General features: G+C 51.7%; 1 protein-coding gene across 3 annotated transcripts in view; it reads left to right on the top strand.

Moving 5' to 3' along the window:
• The first annotated feature begins 49 nt into the window (after window positions 1-49).
• Window positions 50-23299, top strand: part of LOC138402178 (liver carboxylesterase 1-like) — a 32054-nt gene continuing 8804 nt past the window's right edge. For 2 of the 3 annotated variants that reach the window (XM_069497931.1, XM_069497932.1), the window contains exons 1-9: window positions 50-132; window positions 3578-3782; window positions 6319-6463; window positions 9472-9605; window positions 11928-12081; window positions 13870-13977; window positions 16418-16522; window positions 18711-18749; window positions 23102-23242. In XM_069497931.1, coding sequence (XP_069354032.1) covers window positions 81-132; window positions 3578-3782; window positions 6319-6463; window positions 9472-9605; window positions 11928-12081; window positions 13870-13977; window positions 16418-16522; window positions 18711-18749; window positions 23102-23242 — 1083 coding nt within the window. In that variant the 5' untranslated portion in view covers window positions 50-80. Of the gene's footprint in view, window positions 133-3574; window positions 3783-6318; window positions 6464-9471; window positions 9606-11927; window positions 12082-13869; window positions 13978-16417; window positions 16523-18710; window positions 18750-23101; window positions 23243-23299 lie in introns of all 3 variants that reach the window. The other variant, XM_069497933.1, reaches the window with a different exon arrangement.

The following is a 23299-nucleotide window of genomic DNA, read 5'->3' as shown; positions in this document are numbered from 1 at the left end:
GGGACGGGAAGGCACATCCCCTCAGTGCAGCACCTAGACCTGGACAGCTCACAGATCCTGGGAGCTGCTGCAGTTCCACGATGTGGCTCTATGCTCTGTTCCTGGCAACTGTTGCCACTTCTAAGGCCTGGGGTGAGTTCCTCTGTAATGCAAACATGGGGGGCGCATTTGGAAATCCTTGTCCTGGGGCGAGGTGGGCGGAGGTGCCTACAAGGGAAAGGCACTACAGGTCTGGGTCTGGGGAGGTGGGCTAATGAGGAATCTGGAGCTCAGCTTAATTCCCCTTGATGATTATTCCACATATGGCTGCATCGTGGAGAGTAGCATAGCAGAATATTAAAAGCAAGGACTCTGGAGCCAGAGCGCCTGGGTTTGAATCCTGGCTCAGCACGTCCTAGCTGTGTGTGTCTGGGCAAGGTACTTAGCTTTTCTGTGCTTCGGTTACCCCATCTTTGAAATAGGGGTGCTGACGCTCCTACCACATTGGGCTACTGTGGGGATGACATGGCTTGTTTCTAAAGCACTTAGGACAGTGCCTCTATAGAGGAAGTGCCGGAAAGGAATGGATACATGAAGTAGTTGTCTATGAATGTGGTGAATTAAAGAAAATTTGAGGTATGGTCAGGGCAATGTATCAGAAGCCAGTTGCCATTGAAAAGATAGTGTGTCACAGTTCTCAGGAGCAGGGGCACACACTGGGGTGGGAGTGGGGTACAAGGGAAGCACCAGAACAGTCAAGAGGAGCAGGGGATGGGCAAAGCCTTTTATTGTCGTTTTCCCTGGAAGAGAGAGCAGGCTTAGCACTGGCTACTGAGTAATTTCCAGGGGCTTTGGGGCACAGGGGCTGTCCCTAGTTATCTGGCACCTGCCTCTGGGGTGACTAGGGCAGGTGGATGGTGGCCCAGGATGTGGGAACCTATCAAGGAGGTGGTTGGTGTGTGGGCTCTGGGATGGTTGGACCCCGGGAGAGGCAGTTCCTCCAGAACCAGCAAGGCCTCAGGTGGCGAAGCATGAAAGTACAGACAGTAACAGACGTGGGAAATACAGGGGGCAGCGAGGGACCTCGAGCTACGTCTGTGCCATTTTATAGATGGAGAAGCTGAGACTCCAAAAGCAGAATGCACTTGCCCAGGGTCACCTGGATAACCACGCCCTAGTCTATCTCTGCCTCCTGCATCCAGAGCCAGGGGTCCCCCCATCAGCCCTGACAGCCCAGGCCCTGTCTGGGTTCTGTCTTCTTTGTGGCAGGGAGACATTATGAGAGAGAGGCCTGGAACTGCGTGTAGGGGCAGATTAAGAAAGAAACAAATCTGGACTGGAATATTCGTTTACCGCTGGTTACCCCAGGCAACGCCATTCATTTCCATCTTTAGGAATTTCTTACAGGCTGCTTCCACCTCCTTAGTTTCCTCATCTGTAAAATGGGCATGTTGATGCCTACCTCGCAAGGCTTTTCTAGGATTAATTTAAATGAACTGGAGTGTGTGTCTCATATGTAGCAAGTGCCCACTGTGTACATGCCACATAGAACATAGTGGTAATTGCTGCTGTTCCCGTTCTTGCTTACGCCTCCCGCCCATCTTTCTGCTTTCGGCATTCTGGCTTCTGTCCACTTCATCCATGCTGAAGGTTGTCACTTAGCTCGCAAACCCAGGCGCAGTGCTCTCCTCTCTGCTTTTACTTTCCTCCTCTCTCCTGGGCTTCCGTGATGCCCTGTCGTTCTCCTGGCCTCACTCTGATGCATGTTCTCAGTGTCAGCTGTAGCTGTCCCTGAGTTTTCTCTTTTGTTCTTTCTCTTCTCTCTCACACTGGCCTCTTCGATGAAGTCACCACATCCATGGTGCGCACCTCACCCTCTGGTGGATGGTCCTACCCTGCCCCTCACCCAGCCTCCTTCCAGTCTAGAAGAGCCCACGTCCTGTGGCATCTCTGCCAGGATGTCCCCCTGACACCTACACTGACCCCGTTTGAATGGGGACCCAGCCTCACAAGCCAGCTCTTTCATCTCCTTCCCTTCCACGTCCCCCATATCTGGTCAGGGACCAAGTCCTTCAAAATCCCATATAGACATTGCTGTATTTCTTCATATAATTTGTCTCTTAATTATGAAATGGCATTTATGTTCAGTGCAGAAAACTTGGAAATCACAAAGAAAACAAGTCACCTGCAATGCCACCCCCATTGCCACGTCAATGAACAGCCTTCCAGGGAAGTTCATCTCAGCGTTATTTGTAATAATTAGCAACAATGACAAAAGTAGAAGACAACCTAAATGTCCACAGTATTACAATCAGCTGTCAATAACATGAGACGTAGATACTGTTTTGTAACCATGTTTTGCATAAGGAGTTTCTAAAGTCATTGGATATTCTCCTATGAGACCAAATCTGGATTATTCTTTTCTGTTCTGGCCACACATTGAAAGACAAGTTGAATGTTTGTCTGTATCCCAAGTAACTCAATGGGGAGGACAAGAGGCTAGAAATAATTTCCTGGGAAGGATGCTCAGAGAAATCGAGGTCACTGAGGCCAGACAGGACTGGGAGGGGGTGGCATGAGCAAGCGTCTGAAAGGCCACCTGCCCCGGAAAATCACATTAGGTCAGCTTGGTCCCATGGCAGGTGGAACCAGGACTGACGCGGAAGCTGCAGGGACGTGGACGTCAGCTCAGGGGGGAAGAACTGTCTGCTCTGCAGAGTGGAGCAGCCGGACTCTGCCCCCCAGTCTCTCTCCTCTGGACGTCCTGCTTTGAGCCACGGCAGAGTCCTCCTCAAGCTTATGTCCCTTCCTCCAGAACACCTCCTGCTGCTCATTTGCCTATGAAATAAAGCCCCAGCCCTCAGCCTGGCATTCTAGGCCCTCCCTGACCCGCACTCTCTCATCCCAGGGTTATTTTCCACTCCCCGTAGCCTCCACCTGGTGCCCACGGGCCACTGGCCGTGCCCAGCAGGCTGTGCATTTTGCTGTCTCGGAGCCTCAGCACAGTCTCTCCTCTCCGGTTCCCACCACTCCCTGCTTTCATCTCTCCTCATTCAGTCCTCCTGCTGCTGCAGGTCCCAGCCCCTCCACGTGCCACCAGTCGGATGGCCTCACCCCTCTTGTACCTCCTGAAGCACCTCACAGGTACCCACCCAGGACACCACCACTGTCTTCCCGGATTTAGGCTCGAGTGTGTATGTGGCTCATTCTCCCTGCAAGGCTCGGTGCTCCTGGGAACAGGGGCCACCTCCTGTTCACCCTGTCCCCCTGCACGCGGCTCAGTGCAGGATGTAATAGATGAATGTTCCAGGGGCTTTTCAGAGGGAGACCAAGTGACTATTTTCCCAGCACCTCTCCTTCCATTTATTTTTCACTCTGTGCTTTTCCACCAACTGTTCCAATTTGCTCCTTAAAAGCCCTCTGTGAGCTGGGAAGGACAGTGACCCCTCACCCCTTTTGCACATAGGGAGAAACTGAGGCCCAGAGGGCTTAGGTGACTTCCTCAAGGTCACACGCCTAGAAAGTGGCAAAACCCACTGGAATCCAGATCAAGCCTTTCTCCTCCGATGTGTCCTCATTTCCTCTCGATGTCCAGCAGGTCACCCGTCCTCGCCGCCTGTGGTGGCCACCGTGCATGGCAAAGTCCTGGGGAAGTACGTCCGCCTGGAAGGATTCGCACAGCCTGTGGCCGTGTTCCTGGGAGTCCCCTTTGCCAAGCCGCCTCTCGGATCCCTGCGGTTTGCTCCGCCACAGCCTGCAGAGCCATGGCGCTCTGTGAAGAACACCAGCTCCTACCCGCCCATGTAAGCCGGTGGGGCTGGCTTGGGCTCCTTTCATGGGGATGTTTGCCTCAGAGTGATGCAGGATGGAGTCCCGGCGACTCCCTGATTGGCTTGTACTTTGTTCTGGAATCCTTAAGAACTCTGTAGAACCTTAAGAACATTCCAGAACTCTCTCAGCTTTCTAAAGTCCTTTATTCAACACATACTTACTGTGTACCTACCTTGTGCCATGCATGTATGTTCCAGGTCTTGGGATCCATTAATGAACAAAACAAAGATCCCTAGCTTCATGGAGCTTGCACTATAGCAGAAGGAGACAGACTATGAATAATATGCAAATTATTAAATGAATAATGTGCTATGTTAGAAGGTGATAAGTGCTCTGAAAAAAAAAGCAGTTGAGCAGATGATGAAAAGTAATAATCCTATTAATTCTTCTGACTTGCTCTTTGACACAGCTGGGAGGTGGGGTGCGTGAGAAGGTGTGTGGGTGGGGAGTGTACTGGCATGTTGACTTGGCGACCTCTCAACTCCCAAGTGTGTCTGGCCGCCTATTCACGAGCAGAGCAATGGTTGGTGTGCCCTGCCTGCCTGGCCAAGCTGGGCAAAACAGTTCCAGCCGGCCTCACAGCAACCCTGCCCAGGGAACCTCAGACACCTGCATGCGTCAACCCAGGCATTATTTTTGTCCTCAGCAAGGCATTTCTGACAATTTCTGGGATCCCGCTTCTGCCTACGTTCTTTCCTTTCCTTTCTCTTAAAAACAATACTCCTGTTTTTAATTTCTGATTGTAAATTTGACATACTTTTTATAGAAAATTTAGGAAATGTAGAAAAGGAAAAGTAAGAAATTAAAATCATGGTCAATTCCACCACTCACAGAGAATTGCTGTTAACATTTTGGATAGTGTTTTCCTTGTCTTTTACCTGTTGCATACTTTCTCCCTTGAAAATGGCATCATCTATCCAGATAGCTGGGGTGCCTGCTTTGCTCATTTATAAGTACATCATGAATATCATTCTATGGGATTAAATCACATTGTATGACATTTAATAGCTGCATTACGTTGAATATTGAACCATAATTAATTTATCTAATCTCTTATTTCATGTCATTAATTTGCTTTTTGATATTTTTGATAAGTAGTACTGTGATGAACATCCTATATCTAAACTTTTATGCACATTCATCAATATTGTCGAAGAAATTTCAAAAAATGACATTTCTGAGTCAAAAGTGTGCACCTTTTGTTAAATTTTCCTCCAGAAATGTTCCAACTATACTCTTTCCTTCGATTTATGAAAATCGCCATTCAGCAGGTTTGAGCCAATGTTTAGGTTAGTTTTTTGGCTATTTGATATTGTGCTCTTTATTTTGCATTTATCTGAATACTAGTGAAGTTGAATTTTTTTCTCTTTTTTGACACTTGAATTTCTTTTTATGAGCATCCTGCCCTTTGCTCTTGGTCGTCTGGGGAAAAATTGTCCTAGATGGAAATCAGGAAGTCATCTTCGCTGACTCGGTATTTGCCATTTGACAGCTGCATCATTCGTGGCATCTGAGTGCCTCGGTCCTCATATATACAGTGGGGGCTGCCATGGCTGCCTCTGGGTACAATGAGATCCGGCAAAGTTGCTTATAATTTATGTGGAAATATGAGTGCTACACAGCATGGGTCTTTTGGTTAGGTGACCTCGGGCAGGTTCTCTAACTTCTCTGTGCCTCAATTTTCTCATCTATAAAATGGGGATAATAATAGAACCTATAATAGAATCATAGGGCCAATCTGAGACTTAAATGAGTTAGTACATAAAGAGTACTTTAAAACAGTGTCTAGCACATGTGGAAGACTCAATGAATATTACTAATTTTCATCTGTTGGATCTTTGAGATCTTTCATCAGGGCAACAAACAGCTGTTGCCAGGGATGAGTTGATGGTAGAAACTTGGCATGTCAGAGCTGGAAGATCCTTCTAGAAATCAGTCCTCTCACTTACACCTGGCAGATTGGGACCCACAGCAGGAAAGGAATTCACCCAAGGTTACTCAGCAAATGAGTGGCTGAGGCAGGACTAGAATGCAGATGTCCCACAAAATTTCACCCCTGACCTGTTGCAGGCTCTAAATATCTGTCATTTAACTGACTTCTCATGGTGTATGGAAGTCTTCCATGGACTGGAACATGTTTACCTGGTGGAGGAACAGGGTCACCCCAGAGCCCACCATCTGGAGCCCACAGATAGCAGGAAATGTCGCCTCCCAGGGCAGGTCAGCATCTCTGCAGCCTCCTCTCCTTCAGCCAGGGCATCCCAAAGGCTCTGGGAAGGGGAGAGGTGCCAAGGCCATCTCACTCTGCTTGGGCTTCAGAGGCCTTAGCTAGTCCCAGGGCTCCACCTGGACCCCCAGATGCCTCCTCCCACTTCCAGCGTCTCGAGTCTCGCAATGGCAAGTCGAATTACAGGCTGAACCTCCCAGATCAAGGCCTGGCCCAGCCCCAGGAGACACCTTGCTTAGGTCTGGTTGAACCTCAGGGGTTCCTCTTTCTCCCCTCCCCAGGTGCCCCCAAGACCCAGTGGCAGGTCAGCTGCTCTCCAACCTCCTTTCCAACAGAAAGGAGAACATTACTCTCAAGTTTTCCGAAGACTGTCTATACCTGAATATTTACACTCCTGCTGACTTGACCAAGAAAAGCAGGCTGCCGGTAAGCCGTGGGAACCCCTGGCCCAGACATGCCGGTTCCACAACCACGGGGTCGTCTGGTGCAGATGGGAAGCGGGTGAAGCACAGGCCAGGACTGCTCAGGGGCCGCAGGTTTGCACCAGAAACACAAGTTTCCAATGTCAGTTTCCCCTAGTGACATGGAACCACTAGGGCATTTTGCTGTACATCTGTAAGGCACATCTTAATTGTTCTAAGTTCTCTCATGCTCACTGAATGACTAGAGTGATTACTCTTAGTTGCTGGTATAAGAATCTGTTACCCAGAACAGTTGAGACATAATTTTCAATAATGTTAGAGCCGGAAGGAATCAGAGAAAAGTCAACAACCCAGCTCTTCCTTTACAGATAGAGAAACTGAGGCCCAGAAGTGGGAAAGGGAGGTTGCATAGTAGGGTAGAGTTGGCTCAGGTCTTTTGATCCTCAAACCAGTGTTCTTTGACATGGAGCAGGACATCAAGCATGTGGGTTGTGGGGAGCACACTGTGATCCATCTGTGACAATTTTCACTGTCCTATGACACATGTGTCGGGGCCGAGCCTGAGACAATCTCAGGGGCAGTTTCATCGCCTTTGGCAATTTTCTGGGAGTATATTGTAGCTAATTTCCCTCCCTAATAGTTTTTGGCACAAGCTGGTGACCCAGTGAGTCAGTATTTCCCAAATAGATGAAGGGCCAGAGATGGCGCAGGCTGCCAGCTGTAGGGTGGAGGGTGGAGGAGGGGAGAATCTGCTGGAAAAGGAGGTGATGCCTGGGGTGGCCAGGGGAGGGTGTCAGCACCCAGCCAGAGTCCCGGGAGCACCCTGGCACGGTGCCGGGAGTGGGGAGCAGGTGCATGAACTTGGGACATGTTGGCCCTACATGGGCTTTGTAAGGCACAAGAAGTGGGGACAAAGGTTCACTCACTTACTCCCTCATTCATTCATTCTTCTACTTTGTACTCCGTGTACACTATGTGTTGCCACCCAGCCAGGTTCATTTCCCTGCTGCTCAGAGAAGAGCCCATGTATTGAGACAGTCAGAGGTGCAATGGAGGCAGTTTTATTTCACACAGTGCTAAACAGGGAGATGAGAGAAATTTCTCAAATCCGCCTCCTGGAGAATTTGGGAGACGAATTTTTAAGAGTAGTTTGGCAGGCAAGGGATTAGGGAATTAGGTTAATTGGGGCAAAATTATAGGTGTGTAGGAATCATCTCCTTGTGTTGTTTCGGTCCCTGGGGTCACAATTCCAGTTGAGTCGGTTTCTTGGTTTGGGCTACTGGTCTGGGTGGCTCAGTTAATCCCCTGAAATGCTGGGCCTGGAAGATCTCTTAAAAACTACCTTTAGGTTTCAAAAAGGTGATGTTATCTATGGAGAAACTTAAAAATCTCTATGGACACCAGCTGGGTGGCTCCGGAGTGGCAATTATAGAGAAGCAAACAGAGGGACAGTGGCTAATTATTACCATTATTGTTAGGCCCTTACCACAGATTTCGTCCTGCACCCCATTATTGACTTGTGTGAAGGGTGAGTTGACATGCAAGGTTAGACTTGGGGGTCGGGGAAAGGGGGAACCTGAAACCGCTTCCACGCAGCCCCTGCCTGCAGGGATCCTGCCCTCCGGGCTGCACAGACGCACGCTGACTTCAGCATGTTACCGCAGACCAGCCCGTGGGCTCAGCCGTCACTCAGAGATGACGGTCACCTCAGCCCGTCCCCAGGAGGGAGGCGGGGATCAGACAAACAGGGGCTGTGGGAGCCTGCAGACAGAAGAACCTCTAGTACGGACACAGGATCCAGAACTGCAGGGTCTGGGCTTCAACCCTGGTTCTGCCTTTGAATAGCTGAGACACTTGGGCAATTTCTTAACTTCTCTGTATCTTTGAAAGGGGAGTCGTCAGGTGTGCGTGTTCAGTGCCGACTGCCCGGCTTATCTCGGCCCCTGGCTGAGTATGAAGAGAAGCACTTGTGAAACCTCGGGTAGAGGGGGAGGGAGGATCGTAGCCCACCCTAACAGCAGACTTGCTGCGCTGTGGCCACTGGCTGCCGCGTGCTGGGCAGCTCAGCACCTGGACTCTGGAACCAACTGCCTGGGCAAGTCCTGCTTCTGCCACTGGGCTGTGTGCCCTTGGGCAGGTTAAGTGCCTCAGTTTTCCTGTCTGTCAAATGGGACAGTATTAGTACCTGCCTCATGGACAGTTTATTTTAAAGTGCTTAGACAGTACTTAGTGCATAGTTTATAAGTTCTTTTATTTTATTAACAGTGTCATTGTTGATACTGCATAATTCTTTTAGCCCCTCCCACTGCTTCCCTGTTATGTGAGCTCTTTAAATGTGAGAACCATGAATTGTGAATTGTTGTGTCCACTCTCATCCTCAGTTCCTATCACAGTCTCCAGCACACAGTAGCTTCCCAGATAATGTTAGTCAAGTGATTGAAGACTTCCTGGACAGGCTGGATTCCAGGCTGGGCTTTGCAGGGTGGCTAGGATTTGGGAGGCAGAAAGGAGGCCTATTAGGAAGAGAGACCATCGGGACATGTGTGCTTCTTGAGACAACCGCTCATGCTCACAGAAGTTCAGCTCACCACAAAAGAGTTAACTGAGACGAAGCTGCACTGCAAGGGCTTCTCCATGTGTACTTAGAGGAGCATGAAAGGTCCAGGCATGAGGGTGACAGAGTGTCAGGGAGACCAGGGCATCCTTAGCCTTTGCTATTATTCCCATGGTGATGTGCTCAGAGTCAATAGCCTGAGGGGTTGGGAGGCGGCACTGGGGCTGGGGAGAAAGGCAGGGGCAGCCAGGGTGTGAGGAGTGAGGTGGTAGCCTGGGCTCTACCTGGGAGGGTCTGGGAGGACAGAGGTTGTGTTTTGCAACCTTGCTGGGCACTGGTGGACTTTGGGTAATGGCCTGCTTGAGTCATGGCCAAGTGGTAGGTGACAAACCAGATAATCTCTTAGTGCTTCCCAGATCTGCTTCCTATAACCAGTGTGGGTGCTTCTCCCTGTCCAGGTGATGGTGTGGATCTTCGGAGGTGGCCTGGTGGTGGGCGGGGCCTCAACCTATGATGGCCTGGCCCTCTCTGCCCAGGAAAACGTGGTGGTGGTGATGATTCAGTACCGTGTGGGCATCTGGGGATTCTTCAGGTAAGATATTGGACTGTTCTCACTTCAGTGCTGTCCCCACAGCTAGGAGATACTAGGACCCTGCTTTGGTCTTGTCAGCCCTCAGAGGACCTTTGCTAAGCTCCTTAATAAGGCATTCAAATTCCTTCCTAATCGGGCCCCACCTAACTCTTGTTCCTCACCCCCACAAATCTACTTGCTTCTGAGCTTTTGCGTATGCTGTGACCTCTGCCTGGAATGACAAACTCCTATTCACCCTGCAAGGCCCAGCCCACATGTTGCCTCCTCTGAAGTACTCATCTCCTTTTCACCTGTGCTGCCCTAGCGTACTACACATTCTGCCATCAAGCCTTTCTTAGCAGCAAACGGTTCACACATTTTCCTTCTCCTGCAAAAGGAAGGGAGGGGCAGAGTCAAAGAGGCCGCGCAGCAAATGCTTGTGGGAGAAGGAATGGGTGGCTGGAGATGGGAGGTTGTTGGAGCATCCGAGCCCAGTGGGCCACCCTCCCTGGAGGAGTGTCGGGGTACACTCACCCCATATCTTGCTAGAAATCTGGCGCATGCAGCAGTCAAGACTAGAGGCTTCTCTGTGGGGACAGGAGGCAGGCTTCCTTCTGGGCACAGTGACCGTGAGCCTTTTCTGAGTGCACCTGACCCAGAACATCTGACCCTGAGGTGTGACGGGCGGGTGGGGGAGGGGATCCGCTCACTGCTGGGAGGACCCAGGGAGCAGGAGGACGGGCTGTGCTGGGCCTGCCAGTGGGCATCCCGGCCAGTCACCGAGGTTTCACCTTCCTTGAGACTCCGCATCCCTTTCACCTACGGCCCCGTCTCTGCTGCCCGTTACAGGAAAACTGCTACGTGTCCTGTCTGCATTCGCCTCCTCCCTGTCTGTCCTCTACTCTCGCCAGCCGGGTTTTCCCCTGACCACGCCGCCAGGCTGTTCCCGTCGAGGTCACCCATGACCTCCATGTGCTCTGGGCCTAACCTTCCTTTGAGCTTTCAGCAGCAGCCACAGACGGTCCCTCATGCCTCCATGACATGCTGCCTTCCCTTGGCGTCCAGCCACCCCCGCCCAGTGGGCAGCTCCTTCTCAGCCCCCTTGTGGGTCCCTCCTTTGTCCCTGTCCTTGGGACTCTGCGTGTCTCCCTGTCCCTCTGCACTAGTTCCCACTGATCCCCAGGGCACTGTCAGAGCCCTGTGGTTCGGCCACTTCTCCTTTAATCCCAGTCGCCCCTCACTAGCTACCTCCTCTGTCCCCACAGGCTGTCTTAGGCCCCTCACTCTTCAGAGGGACTCACTGAGCCAGGACTCCCACGCCCTCCCCAGGCAGAGGCGCCCCTGCTTCTCCCAGCATCCCCTGCTCAGCTGCCGGAGGCTCCGTCCTCCCAGTTGCCCGCCCGGGATAAAGGCCACGAGAGCAGCCTGGACTCTTCTCTCTTCCCCACACCCCGCACACAGGTGGCAGCTGATCCTCCTGGCTCCACCCATGAGATGTACTCAGAGTCCCCCCATTGCCCACCTTCCCTTGCTTCACCCTAATCAGCCTGTCTGCCTCTGGCCTGGATTATTATCACAGCCACTCACTTGGTCACTCTGTGACTTTTGTGCTGCAGCTGATGCACACAACACCCAGAGAGATCATAAAGGCATAGATTGAGTCATGTCATTCCTCTGCACAAACCTGCAGTGGCTTCCCCCGTTACCTGGGATGACATGCAACGTGCTTCCCCAGGCCCACAGGGCCCTCTCCAGCTGCACCTGCTACATGCACACAGTGCTCACTGGGCCCCAGGGCCTTTGCACTTGCTGTTTCTTCTGCCTGGAATTGTTGTCTTTGGATATTTGCAAGGCTCACATGCTTCTTTCATTCAGGCTTCTACTCAAATGCCACAGCGTCCCAGAGGCCTTCCCTGGTCATGTGATCTGAAGTAGCACCCACTGCCCACCCCTGCCTTTTCCCTCACCCCATTTTATTTTCCCTCAAAGCACTTTCACTACCTGACATTTTATTCTGTATTTGTTTGTTTGTTTGTTTGTGGTCTGTACTGTGAGCTCACTGTCAGAAATTTTCCCTGTTTTGTTCTTAGATGTGCTATAGCTCCTACGACAGCACTGGGCACATAGTAGATGCTCAGTAAATCATGTCCAGATGAGTGAATGTAGAGCCCTACAACAGCACAATGCAAGGGAATGGAAGGCAGGGGAAGGCCCCTGTGTCAGGGGTGTGGGAGCCCAGCCTATTCTGGAAGGCTCACCGGGAGCCCCAAGCCCTGCCTCTAGTCCTGACAGCCCTGCCATGGCGTCTGTGCTGCCCACCCCAACCTGTTCTCTTACTCACAGCACAGGGGACGAACACAGCCGGGGGAACTGGGGTCACTTGGACCAGGTGGCCGCGCTGCGCTGGGTCCAGGACAACATTGCCAGCTTTGGAGGGAACCCAGGCTCTGTGACCATCTTTGGCGAGTCAGCGGGAGGTGAAAGTGTCTCTGTTCTTGTAAGTGTTCCTGGCACCAGGCCCCACCCCCAGGCTGATGTGGCTGCTGAAGAGACCACTTAGAGACCAGCCTGCCCAGCCACAGGCACCTTTGCTTACAAGGCCTGGATTTGCAACAGACCCCACTCATTGCCCAGCATCACATTGTGGAGAGCTAACGTGCAAACTCTCCTTGGCTCCCAGGAAGCTCAAGGCTCAGCTTAATGTCCTGGGGCCATAATAATGTCCAGCGCATTCTGCACTGCTGGCAGTCCTCCTCTGCCAACTTGGTTGAGCTTTCTCTCTCTTTCCTTCTCATTTTAACAATAGGACTCAGCTCACTTCTTTTGGGAGGCGGGGGTGGGTATAAATTACAAACATATGAAGGCAAGGACAAGAGCTGGACAGAAGTCATTGTTTGTTTCAAAGGCAGATCTATGTGTTGAGGGGACGTGAGCACTGAGAGCAGGCAGGAGCCTCTGCTGAGGTGGTCTGATGGCCCCCCATGGCCAACAGGGAGGCAGCTATGTCTGGGTCTGAGGGACCAGGTGGGCTGGGGGAGGTGGGAGAGGAAAGACAGATGGAACACAGGATAGGGAGGGAGGGGACAAGGGGATGTTGGACACAGACACAGTCTGGGGGCGCGAGATGTCCTGCCAGTGTGGGGAATGGGGCTGGGGCGGCACTGAGGGCAGCTGGGATGGGGAAGCAGGTTGGAAGGTGCTGGGAGCTGTGAGGAGCGCTCCAGGTGCCTCGGAGCTGAGCAGAGGGTCAGCCCATTGCTGTGTTTGTCAATCATATATTAGTGTCCTAGTTGAATACTTAGGGGAAATGCTTTTATGTTTTTTGATGTAGAGAGAAAGGAAAAATGCAGATCGTCCCAAAGAAGAAAAAAGCCATTCACAATCCTACTCCCCAGGGTTGTCACTGTTGCTATATTGACATGTAGTTTTGTGGTCTCTTGTCAAGCCTCTATCCATCTATCATATATCTCTTTTTCTATAAAAAGGTTCTCCTTAATATTATTGTATAACAAAAATGTTTCCCTAAACATTAAACCCTCCTCCATAATATGACCTTTTATAATTGCATAGTATTCCATGGTAAGAATGAAGCGTCCGGCCAGGTACAGTGGCTGTCATCCCATCACCCTGGGAGGCAGAGGTGGGAGGATCACTTGAGGCCCAGAGTTCAAGATGAGCCTAACAAGACCCCATCTCTACAAAAACCAAAATAATTAGCCAGGCTTGGTGACATGCACCTGTAGTCCCAGCTACTTGGGAGGCTGAGGTGGGAGGACAATGAGCCCAGGCGTTGGAGGCTGTGGTGAGCTGTAATGGCCACTGTACTCCAGCCAGGGTGACAGAGCTTTCAGCAAAAATAAATAAATCACTTGTTTACCCAGTCTCATAGTATGGGATCCTCGGGTTATTTCCAAATCTGTAACCATCATGGGCACTCTCAGAAGTCTGTGTGTGCCTCCCTGGTCATTTTTCTTCTGAGTAGTGGAAATGCTGAAACAGAACGTGTGGCTGGGAATTGCCAAGCTGTCTTTCTGTGCTTTTGACTGCTGTGATCTGTGCGTGCCACACTCTTCCTGTTCCGTCCGCGGCTCTGTGCTCCGGCTCCATCCCACTGAGGTTCTCTGGGGCAGGCAGGGCCCAGGGTGAGGCTGGGAAACAGGCCAGGCCAGGTGAGGAGCCCTGGTGCCCTCTGAGCCCCAGGGTCTCCTGGGGACCGGGCCAGGGCAGAGCTGTGGGTGGACCCTCCCCTGAGCATGAACTCTCCTCCTGTCCTCTCCCCTCCCAGGTTTTATCTCCCCTGGCCAAGAACCTCTTCCACCGGGCCATTTCTGAGAGTGGTGTGGCCCTCACTGCTACTCTGGTCCAGAACGGTGATGTCAAGCCCCTGGCGGAGGTAGGTCTCTCACAGGACGCTCCCACACCCTTGGCTCTGCATTCTTGCTGAGGGATCCAGAGGATATTCTCAAAGAGTCACTGAAGTGACAGTGGCTGAGTGGGAAGGACAAGGAGACCCCTTGCTCAAGCTCCCAACTTTACAGCCAAGCAAACTGGGCCAAGCGTGGAAGCCAAGTGTCAAGATCCACAGGGGATCAGGCAGAGCTGGAACTCAAGCTTGTGACTCTCGACTGTGAGTGTGTGTCTGATCACGGGCCTCAGAGTGTTCCTTAGAGGTTATCAGGAAAATGATCAATGAGTCAGTGTCAGAAAGCTGAGCAATAATTTACTTGCTGATCAATGAGTATTCCAGGGAAACAAGAGCAGCATGTGTGAATGTCCTGTGGCTGGAGAAGCATCTTGAGAGTGAGAGAAGGCTGATGTGGCCAGAGCAGAGAGCAGGGGGAGCTTGGGGTGTGCTGAGGGTGGGGACTTTGGCAGGGGCCTTGCTGCACAGGACCCTGGGGAGGATTTTGTGTTTATCTGGAGAGTGGTAGGAAGAGAGGAAGAGGTGACCACAGGGTGGCGCTGCTGAGGGGGGCCCACTGGAGCCAGAGAGGTGCAGGGTTTGGGTGGGGCTGTGGGGGCTGGTTTGGGGCAGCTCAGACTTCAGGGGCTGATTAGCAGGAGGGGAGAAAATGGAGACACCACGGATTTTTTCAGAATTTTTGAAAAATTTTCAGAATTCATTGGTTATAAGCAACAGATGGCCACTGGGGCAGGCTTGGGTCAAGAAGGGGAATTTATTTTTCAAGGAAGCGGAGGTGGTGGGGATGAGGCTGGGCTTTGTGAACAAACAGCCAGAAATTGCAAAGTGAAGGAAATCCAGGTCTTTCTGACTGTTGCTCTTCTCTCCTCCTCCCTCCCTCTTCCCCACTTCTCCCTCCTGTTGGTTTATTCGCCAAGTAAGTTCTGAGCAGGGATTCTGCAGCAGACACTGTCCAGGCTCTGGGACCCTGCGCCCTCCCCATGGCCCTGCCACCACGGAGCCCGCCTTGGGTGCATCTGGGCCTTCCTCTCTGGCCGAGCTCTGCTGTCAGTTCCTGTGACCACCCCATCTGGCCCTGGGCTTGGGAACTCCCCTGTGGTTCCAGAAATTTTTCCCCCTGTTTTGGAAAAGGAACATGTCTACACTCACAGCTCTCCCCCCCCATCCCGGATCATGTAGGAGAGAGGCTGGCAGCACTGGCTTTGCTGAGATGCTCCCTTGGTGCATCAGATGTGGCATCAGAAAAGTTGAAGCAAGGATGTGCAGGGCAGACCACCCCCAAGTGTCCCAGACAGGCTCAGGGGAGCCTCTCCTTCTGGAGTGTTTTCTTCTTACATTTTTTTTTTTAAGACCGAAAGAGGTTCTGGGATGGGGTCAGGGGTTCTCTATGCATTAACAGGTGCCCTTCAGTGGCTTTGCCTTAAGACACAGGAGGACACATCTGGGCCTATGTTTGTATAGCCGTTGGGCTAAGAATGACTTTTTTTTATATATATAAATAATTGAAAAAATATAATAAGAAGAAGAATATTTTAAGACTTGTGACAACTGTATGAAATTCACATTTCAGTGTCCATAATGAAAGTTTCATTGGAGCACAGAGGAACGCATTTAATTTCCTTCCGTAGCAGAGTTGAGAAGGTGCAGCAGAGACCACATGGCCCACAAAGCCTCAGATATGACTGTTTGTCCCTTTAATGAAAATGTCTGACCCCTGCCCTGGAGAATCACGTTTGGTTATTGCTCAGGACTCCAGCACGTGGCGGTGCAGGTGGAAACTCTTAGCTGTGCCGCAGACGCCCCACTGACTGAGAAGCACCATCCGTGCCTCAGGACGGACGCGCGCTATTTTCCTGTAGGGCCCCGTTTAAGTCACACTCGGTACTTTCTGAAGTGTCTTGGTGCGAATCACCTTATCCAGGCCTCCTGCAATTCTGCACGTTTCAGTGTGTGGGAGACACGGGACCCTCCTACACACTTCCCACGTATTAGCTCATCTTACAAGGTAGGCGCGATCATTATGGAGAAACCAAGGCACAAAGAACGCAAGTGGTTTGCCCGAGGCCAAATGGCCAGTATGCACAAGAGTTGGGCTTGGAAACCAGATGGTGGGTTTCGGGGCTCCATACCCTTAAACCTCTCTTGAGACACTCAGCTTTGAGGTCATTACACCCATTTTAACAGACAAAAGGTAACAGACAGAGGCCGTGTGTAATTATGACTCACGTCACATTTCAGATTAGGCACAGAGGCAGCACTCTGGGGGCCCCAGCACCCACACGTCTGGTCTAGAGTACTTTCTGCTCCCCCTGCTGTCTTGCAAAGTGGTCTGGGGACAGAACACATCTTTCTACCTTGACGGAGGGAAGGGACAATGCTCTTGAGCTCTTGCTGCCTGTGATCTTTGCAGCAAGTTGCTGTCGCTGCTGGGTGTAAAACCACCACCTCGGCTGCCATGGTTCACTGCCTGCGCCAGAAGACAGAGGAGGAGCTCCTGGAGGCTACACTGAAAATGGTAGGTGGGTCCGTGCTAGTCCCCCCGCCCCCACCCCCGCATGCAGTCGTGGCCCGGGGCTTCATCTTTTCTGCTGTCCTCTTGCCCTGAAAAAACTCCCTGGGACAGTTGTGCACCTCTCAGGAGTCTCTGGATCTGAACAGGGAATTTCCTTTTTGCTTTTTTTATTAAAACATACCTCAAATATCAAAAGAAGTCCAAAAATACATGAGTAAAAATTATGTAATAATTCTCCAACTTTATGGAAACTTAATATTTTGCCATTCTTGTTTCAGATGTACTTTAAAGAAATTAAACATGACATATTCTCAGGGAGAACCAAAATCCTAAATTTTTCGGACTCAGTTGTGAATCTAGGTAGCCACTCATCCACCCATCCATCCATCACCTGCCTGGTAATTGTCATCCATCTGTCCATGTAGCCATCCAGTTCTCCCGTACTCCATGTATTGACCAACTCCATCCGTCCGTCCGTCCATCCATCCATCCATCCATGCTAACTGTATGGGGGGAACATGGGGGAGGTGATGCAAACACAGATTGGACATGGTACCTGCTCACAAGTAACTATCCATATACTTAGTGGGTTGAGTATGGTGAGAGTACAGAGAGGGAAAACATTCCTTATAGCCAGCAGGGATGCGTCACAGAGAAGGTGACATCTGAGGATTGATGGATGGCTGTGGAAGCCATCTGTCATCACAGGGAAGCTCGACAGAACAAACGCCCAGAGAATACAGCATCTAGAACCAATGGGAGCTATTCCCGTGGTGGGAGAAGAGTGTGAGTTGTCAGCTCAGCAGTGGCCTGAGGCCTGGACTCCCCGTCTGGACCCTGCAGACCTGGGGATACTCCTGGACGCCCCGGGCACGTCTCTAGCACTGGGCTCTGCCTGCGTGTCTGTGGGTTGCGTCCAGTGTGTCTGTGGGGGTTGGGTCCTGGTTCATCAGGCTGTAATATGGAGAACAAAAATGTTTAAAAAATTAAAGCACAACTGGTTCTAATGTCTGGAAATAGGCAAATATTTCAGCAATTCTTCACGTAGCATAAGAGGACCCAGCTTATAAGGAACTAGCTGGTGACTTTGAAAATTCAGACCTACGATCCCAGGACACTCTTTTGAGATTTTCTGAGATCTTATGGAAGTGCTTCCATGATGATCCACTGCCCCCAGCTCTCACACACACACACACACACACACACACGCTCACACTCACACTCACACTCACACTCACACTGACTCACACAGACACACACACTTGGCTGGTGGGGCTACAAACCCATAATGGAGGAACCCTTTCCCATCACTTCCTGCATCCCAGTCAGACCTGTTAGCTACAGTGTGACATGACAATCACTGCAATCTTGGTGAACACACACCAAAGAGAAGCATCATGGAGCTTGTATGAGTCAGGACTTTCTAATGCAGGATGAGAAAGCCCATCTCAAATTGCCTCAAGCAGAAAAAGAAATGTGTTGCAACAGAATCCTTGGGTTACTGAAAAGTCCAAGAACAGATGGCTTCAGGCATGGCTGGATCCAGATGTTCATAGGATGTTATTGGGAATCTTCCTGTCTCTATCCTTCCGTTTTGCACTCCTCTGTGTTGGCTTCACTCTCAGGCAGATCTGTCCCCTGGGGAGGTTTAAGACAACAGCACTCTGGACTTATATTCTACCTGCTTAGAAATCCTCTTCCCCAATAGTTCTAGCAAAAGTTTTGGGGTACACTCTGTTGGACTGACATGGGTAAGTGCCCATCCCTGAAATAATATCTGTGTTTAGGGCGATGGAACTCCCTGGGTTGAATATAAATACCTGAATTTATGGAGTAAGAGAGGATACGTGGGTGGTCCCCCAAACAAAATTGGGGTGTCATTGCCAGGGGAACAAGAAGGAGAAATGGGTGGCAGTCACGGCAGTCACCAACAACAGACTTTCTCTCCAGAGCTCCTGCCACCCTGGCCAGGGTCCCCAGGGCCTGTCCTTCCCTTGCTGGTGCCTGCCCCTCCCTCAAGTTCGCCCACACCCTGTGCTCACACCCATAGAGCTGGTGTCCTGCCCACTTCCTCTTGGCCCTGCCAGGGTGGCACCAGGAGGGAGAACCCGACACCTCTGGTGCACAGCCACAAAGATCAGCTTTCTCCCGGGAAGCTTCTCACCCACATCCTCTGCCTTTGTCTCCACAGAAATTTCTTAGGATTGATTTTGATGCAGACCCCAGAGAGGTAAGGACCTTTGGTTTCTTGATTAAAGGTTTTGAGTCTTAACATCTTTAAGCTCCAACTGACTCTGAATGAAACAATTCTCCCTTGTGGAACCCCCATAACTCCTCATGTGTATGGTGCTGAGGCCCAGAGAGGGGCAGTGACTTGCCTGGGGTAACACAGCCAGGGGACCAGAGGCAGGACTGGAACCTGTTTCCTGTTCTCACAGTCCAGTGCTCCCAGGCATCAAATGTGAGACTCCCGGTCTCACCCACCCCCTTTCTTATTCACCTTTCCTCTGCCCAACATGGCCCTGAGGGAGGAGGCTGGACCGGAGCCTCCCACTGTCAGGAGGCAGAGGTCACAGGAGCCTTCCCTGAGGATACAGATCCCCTGGGAGGCCACAGGTTCATCTATACAGGGGGAGCTCGGAATCTCAGTCCTGAGAACCCCCTCCTCCCAGCACGTGGGTCATTCCAATAGTGTCCTCCACATCTTCTCCTGCTGTCCCCCCAACAGGTCGCCAGGGTCTGGTGGCATCACCTGTGCAGCATCTCACAGTCCTGCCCTCTCTGCTCCCCCCCTGGAGATCACAGCACTTTTCCCCTAACAGGTCTTGTGAGGATTGAATGAGTCATGCAGCCAATCAGCTCAGGCTCTGTAAGCACTGCCCGAGTGCCAGGACCTGACTCGGGAGCTGGGGACGTAGCAGTGACACACACAAGATCCCTGCCCCTTAGAGCCTTCCATTCCAGTGGGGCCGTGTACAGTAAAGACCAAATAAAATATGTAGTGTGTTGGTGATGGGTGGTGTTAAGGGGTGGAGCTCACCAGTGGTTTGAACTTACGTAGCAGGGTCAGGAACGGGCTGAGTGAGAAGGTGGCATCTGAGCCGGGCTCCGGAGGGGGGAGGCAGCTGTCAGGGAAACTGGAGGGGCCGTCCAGGCAGGGACGGCTGCTGCGCTGGTCCTCGCTGAGGCAGGAGGCTGGTCTGCAGAGCTGGAGAGGAAGGAGCCAGGGGACAGACGGGCTGGAGGCTAAAGAGGTAATGGGAGGTGGGAGGTGGGAGGTGGGAGGTGGGAGGTGGGAGGTGGGGGTGGTCACTTGAAGCACTTGGACTTTGATTTGGAGTGAGAGGGGAGGCTTCAGAGGGTTTTGAACAGAGGAGAGACATGATCTTGGATTTTACAAAGGTCTCTGTCTGCTGTGTTGAAAGTAGACAGTCGGGAAGGGGCCTGGAAGGTGCAGAGAGACCAGCTGGGAGGCTGCTGTGCTGGAATCATCCAGGCCAGGGGTCCTGGCAGCTGAGACGAGGCCACAGCAGTGGGGTGGGGAGTGGCTGGAGTCTGGATATGTTGAAGGTGGGATGTGCGGACGGACAGCGCGTGAGGGGCGAGAAAGACGGGAGTGAAGGATGCCCGAGCTTCCTACCCCAACAAGGTCATACTCGTGTCCTCTGAGTGGACAGTGGCAATTACTGTCACTGTCACTGCTGCTGATGCCAGTCTTCCCCCTGTGGATGCCGTCCCACTCAGGCCTTTGTTTTCTCTCTCCTGCACTTTTGCTGTCTTCTACCCCCACTTTCCTTCCAGTACCAAGTCCCACGGTGCTGCCAGACTTACCCTCCTAAGCACGCAGTAGCGCCTGTCTCCCTACTTCTTACAAGCCTGACCTTCCTTACCAGAGCCACCCCCCTGCCCCCGTGGAGTTAGTCCTTCCAGACCGAGCTGAGTGCCTGCTGTGTGCTCCGCCATCTGACCCCCTCTCTGGTCCCTGCCCCACGGCCATCCCAGCAAGCCCAGGACTCCCTGAAGTTCCTGGTATTAGCCCTGCACAGTGACACCTCTGTCTCTTTGCTCATGGAGTTCCCACTGTTTAGAAATTCTCACCCCTGTCATGCCCTCTCAATCCCATTCATTCCCCAGAGCCCCCCACAGGTGGTGAGCACCTCCTCCGTGTGGCCTGCCCTGTTCCTTCCTTCCAGACTCGTTGCTCCCTTGCCAGCTGCCCACAGCAGCCCTCTCTGAACCGCGTGGCCTCTCCCGGCAGCCCTAGTTGCACCCTGACCCCGGTCTCTGGTGTCAGCTGTGTGGGATGAGTTTTGAGCCTCGTGCTGCTGGGTCTGGTTCACTTTACAGAGCTTCTCCTTTGGGCAGCCGGAACTGGCCTGTCATTCGCTGGCCCTGGCAGAGCAGGGAGCTACAGGGTCTCAGAGCCTGGGAGTTGCCCAGTTCCGCGTGATGTCCAGGGACGGAGCTCTGGCCCACGGATGGCAGAGCTGGAAACACGGCGCACAGGACGGGTGTCTGTGAGGGCATCTGTAGTAACAGTGCTAACTAGTAACGTCTAGGATTTACTGAGCCCTTTCCTGGTCCCAGGTACTGTGCTGAGTATAATAGTTTGTGTGTGCTCAGCCATTTACCTCACAGTAACCCATCTCATAGACGAGAAAACTGAGGCACAAACAGGTACAACTGCGTACCCAAATGATCGTCTAGTAAGTAACAAGAGGCAGGTTTCCAATCCAGGCAGTAGTCTGGTTCCGCAGCGCACGCTCTCAGCAGCTACACTCTGGTGACTGTATGTGAAACATCACTGTGCGCAGAAGCCGCGCCCCAGATGGTGGCAAAGAAGTCAGGCTCTACTTAACCTGTGGCCATATAAAATTTTTCATCAAAGGTAAAAGCTAAAATTGAAACATTCATCAATATAATGGGAGCCCGCCCCTGATTATTATTATTATTTTTCTTTGAGATAAAGTCTCACTCTGTTTCCCAGGCTGCAGTGCAGTGGCACCATCACAGCTCACTGCAGCCTCGAACTCCTGGGCTCCAGTGAACTTCCTGCCTCAGCCTTCTGAGTAGCTGGGACTACAGGTGGGTGCCACCATGCCCAGCTAATTTTTTTTTTTTTTTTTTAATTCTTTGTAGAGATAAGGCCCTACTGTGTTGCCCAGGCTGGTCTCAAGCAGTCCTCTGGCCTCTGCCTCCCAAACTGCTGGGGTTACAGGCGTGAGCCCCCACCCCCAGCCCCTGATCCTTTACGGGCGGTATTCCTCTCTCATAGAGAATCAAGTCCCAGTCTAGGCACACTGAGTGGTGAGAGCTCAACACCTCTTGAAAGCAAAGCATTTAAATATAGATAGGTGGATATAGTCGGTCCTCATTAATCATGGATTCTGTATTTGTAAATTCACCTACTTGATAAGATTTATTGTTAACCCCAAAGTCAATACCCACGGCACTTTTGTGGTCGTTCACAGCCACGTGCAGAGTGGCAAGAAGTTTGGCTTGGATGACGTGCACGTTCCCGTCCGAGATCAAACGAGGCAGCTCTCTGTCTGCTCTTCTCATCTCTCAAACTAACAAGGGTCCTTTCCGTGGTTCACTGAGCACCTTATTTTTTGCGTTTCTGTGCTTCGTGTTAGTGATGTCCCTGTCCCAGATGGCAGTTGGTGCTGCCGTGCTGTCTCTGCTCCCGAACGCAAGGAGGCTGTGCGGTGCCTCGCGGGAGCACAGCTGTGCTGGAAGAGCTGTGCCTGGGGGGTGAGGGGCAGTGCCGTGCTGCGAGTTCAGGGATGACAGGGCGACAACACAGCACATCCAGAAAAACGAAGAGGAAGTTTTCTGATCCGTACATGAGGCCATTCTGGAAAGTGCTAAAGTAACATCTGCAGTGTGTGATGAAGCTGTGGGAAGGATGGAAAAGCAGCTCAATTAATGCATTCGTGAGATGACAAAGGAGTTTTTAGAAAGCACAGTGGACAGCACGCTGTGAGGCTCAAAGCCAAAGAGACTTGCAGTCACATTCCCCAGGGCCAGACAACAGCGAAGCCCTTCCCGGCTGGTGTTTTAGCATAAATAAATACCAAGTATAATTAAGTCCTTGTGAGAAATATCTATTACGTAAAATATCTTCAAATAGAAATCCACACATAAAATAGGGTTGACCAGAGGCTCTGAGGAACCTAATCCTAAACTTCCCCTGCAATTAATGACTGAATATTCGCTAACTCGGCGTTCGGAGCAATGTTACAGAACATCGCTGCTGGGAGTAACAAGTCTCTGTCTCTACAGATGGAGACACACATTGCAGATTGAAGTACATGTAATGTATATACATAATACACGGATTTCGATCTGAGTTAAGATCGGTTCCCTCTCCCATCACCTTACCACTGCCAGCCCCTGGTTGAAGTCCTACCGTCTGGGGTCACACAGACTTTGCCCCCTTGGTCAGGACCCTGAGCTTCTGTGGCCACTGCCTGGGGCCACACAGGCCCATGTGCTCCCCTCGCCCTCAGGCAGGCAGATGGGGGACAGGGGTGCTGTCTGGGGAGGGGAGGCTCAGACGCTGTCCTGTCTCTTCCCCAGAGTCACCCCTTCCTGCCCACGGTGGTGGACGGAGTGCTGCTGCCCAAAAGCCCTGAAGAGATTCTGGCCGAGAAGAATTTCAACGCTGTCCCCTATGTTGTCGGCATCAACAAGCAAGAGTGTGGCTGGCTCCTTCCAACGGTGAGCACGTGCAGCCTCAGACAGACTCAGCGCTCTCCCCAGTCAGCCCTCCCTGCT

The sequence above is a fragment of the Eulemur rufifrons genome, chromosome 23 (assembly GCF_041146395.1).
Source record: "Eulemur rufifrons isolate Redbay chromosome 23, OSU_ERuf_1, whole genome shotgun sequence".
Classification (NCBI taxonomy): domain Eukaryota; kingdom Metazoa; phylum Chordata; class Mammalia; order Primates; family Lemuridae; genus Eulemur; species Eulemur rufifrons.
This window is presented reverse-complemented; position numbering and strand designations above follow the sequence as displayed.